General features: G+C 49.1%; 1 protein-coding gene across 1 annotated transcript; it reads left to right on the top strand.

The window, feature by feature from the left end:
* Nucleotides 1-306: 306 nt before the first annotated feature.
* LOC122022863 lies at nucleotides 307-1,464 on the top strand. Its single transcript, XM_042580977.1, has one exon. The coding sequence runs from the start codon at nucleotides 307-309 to the stop codon at nucleotides 1,462-1,464; it is 1,158 nt and encodes a 385-aa protein (XP_042436911.1).
* Nucleotides 1,465-1,749: the final 285 nt, after the last annotated feature.

The following is a 1,749-nucleotide window of genomic DNA, read 5'->3' as shown; positions in this document are numbered from 1 at the left end:
TTATTTGCATATGTATTATCTGTTGGTGATGTGTACCGGTTTCATTTGTCACTGCTACAGGGGAGGTGCTGTTCGATTTTCGTCGGACAACCTTACTCTCGGGGTGTGACAATTTATTGGTATCAGAGCCACAGGTTTACGATGTCAGATTCGTACGTTTTGGATTTTTCCATGATTTTATTCCTCGAAGTGACTTTTTGGGATTTGGGACCACGCAGCGGCGGAACACCTCCAAGTTATAGGCTGTAAGTTTTATGAGTACGTACTTATATTGTTTGTAGTACTTATTAGTGGTTTACACCAGGTATGAGACGTGGTCGAGCGGTAGCCGGTTCTCGTCGTGGTCCGGGACGACCACGAAAACAACCCATTGAGGCTGAGGAACCAGAACCAGTGACTCAGGAGGCAGATTCTTCTAGGGATCCAACTGATGTTGAGACGGTTAGTCGGGGACAGACCCATCAGACTCCTAGAGATCAGGGACGTCAGCCTCAGGAGATCCCTTCAGTCATACCATCTGGTAGAAATCGGGAATTTCAACTTCAGGGGATTCCCTCAGGGATACCATCAGCATTTCCTACTCCTGCTACTACTGACTGGATGAGGGATAGAGCGCGTATACCACTGTTGGCAAGGTCCGTCAAGGACAGGGTTACTCTATACCAGGGCGGAGCAGACCCCTGGGCTGCTCGTAGCTGGTTGAAGAATTTGGAAAGCACTTTCGGATACATGAGTTGTTCAGATGAAGAGAAAGTGGAATTGGCTGCGTATCATCTCCGGGATCAGGCAGTCAGATGGTGGGAGATGCAGAAGACAATCTTTGGGGAACAATGCATCACATGGGTGATGTTCCGGGATGCTTTTGAGCGCCAGTATTTTCCAGCCACATTCTGTTTAGCTCGACGCCAGGAATTTCTGAATCTCAAGCAGGGCGATCGATCGGTGATGGAGTACAACGCTGAATTCTGTAGATTGGCTGAGTTTTGCCCTCATTTGGTGGCACAGGATTATGACCGGATGCAGCAGTTCACCCAGGGTTTAGCAGCATATATTCGGCTCAGGATGTCAGGATTTCTAGGTAGCTCCTACCGAGAAGTTTTGGATCGTGCACTGTTTATAGAGATGACTCAGCAGCAGGTAAATCAAGAGAAAAGTAAGGACAAGCAGCTGTCGCAGAAGAGAGGGAATAAGGGTAAAGACTTGCAAGTTACTTCCGAAGGATCTACTCGACCACAGAAATCAGGGCGAACCACGGACGAGTCTACTAGTTTCCCTAAGAGAGATCGGAAGAAGGACAGTGGTGGAATTAGGTGTTTCCAGTGCGGTTCGAAAAGTCACCTCAAACCCGATTGTCCGTTGGATCATTCGATATGCTTCTATTGTAAGCTTCCGGGCCATGAGAGTCGGGAATGTTCCTTGAAGGCTCAGTTGGAGACTACTAAAGTTACTGTTCAGGAAGATTGACCCACCCAGCCATGGCAACAGAGGGGATTTCAAACGACTCAGGGTGCGTCACGTCAGCAACGACCCCAGCCTTCTCAGGGACAGATATATCATGTGCAGGGTCAGGAACCAGCGACTACACAGTATTCTGCCGCAGTATCTTCCCATCAGGCATTTCCTGTACAGCAGGATTTTCATCCACCTCAGCCCTACTCAGCATACCAGCAGCAGCCTCAGTCTCAGTATCAGCAGCAGGTTACGGCACCTCCGATTCCAGCACAGACCACCCCAGGCATGCCACAGCTG

Source organism: Zingiber officinale, chromosome 9B, assembly GCF_018446385.1.
Source record: "Zingiber officinale cultivar Zhangliang chromosome 9B, Zo_v1.1, whole genome shotgun sequence".
Classification (NCBI taxonomy): domain Eukaryota; kingdom Viridiplantae; phylum Streptophyta; class Magnoliopsida; order Zingiberales; family Zingiberaceae; genus Zingiber; species Zingiber officinale.
The sequence above is the reverse complement of the archived record's forward strand: the minus strand, read 5'-3'. Positions and strand labels throughout refer to the sequence as shown.

What these genes read in the sequence shown, in the direction of transcription:
- LOC122022863 (XM_042580977.1), top strand. Translation starts at nt 307, where the DNA reads ATGAGACGTGGTCGAGCGGTAGCCGGTTCTCGTCGTGGTCCGGGACGA.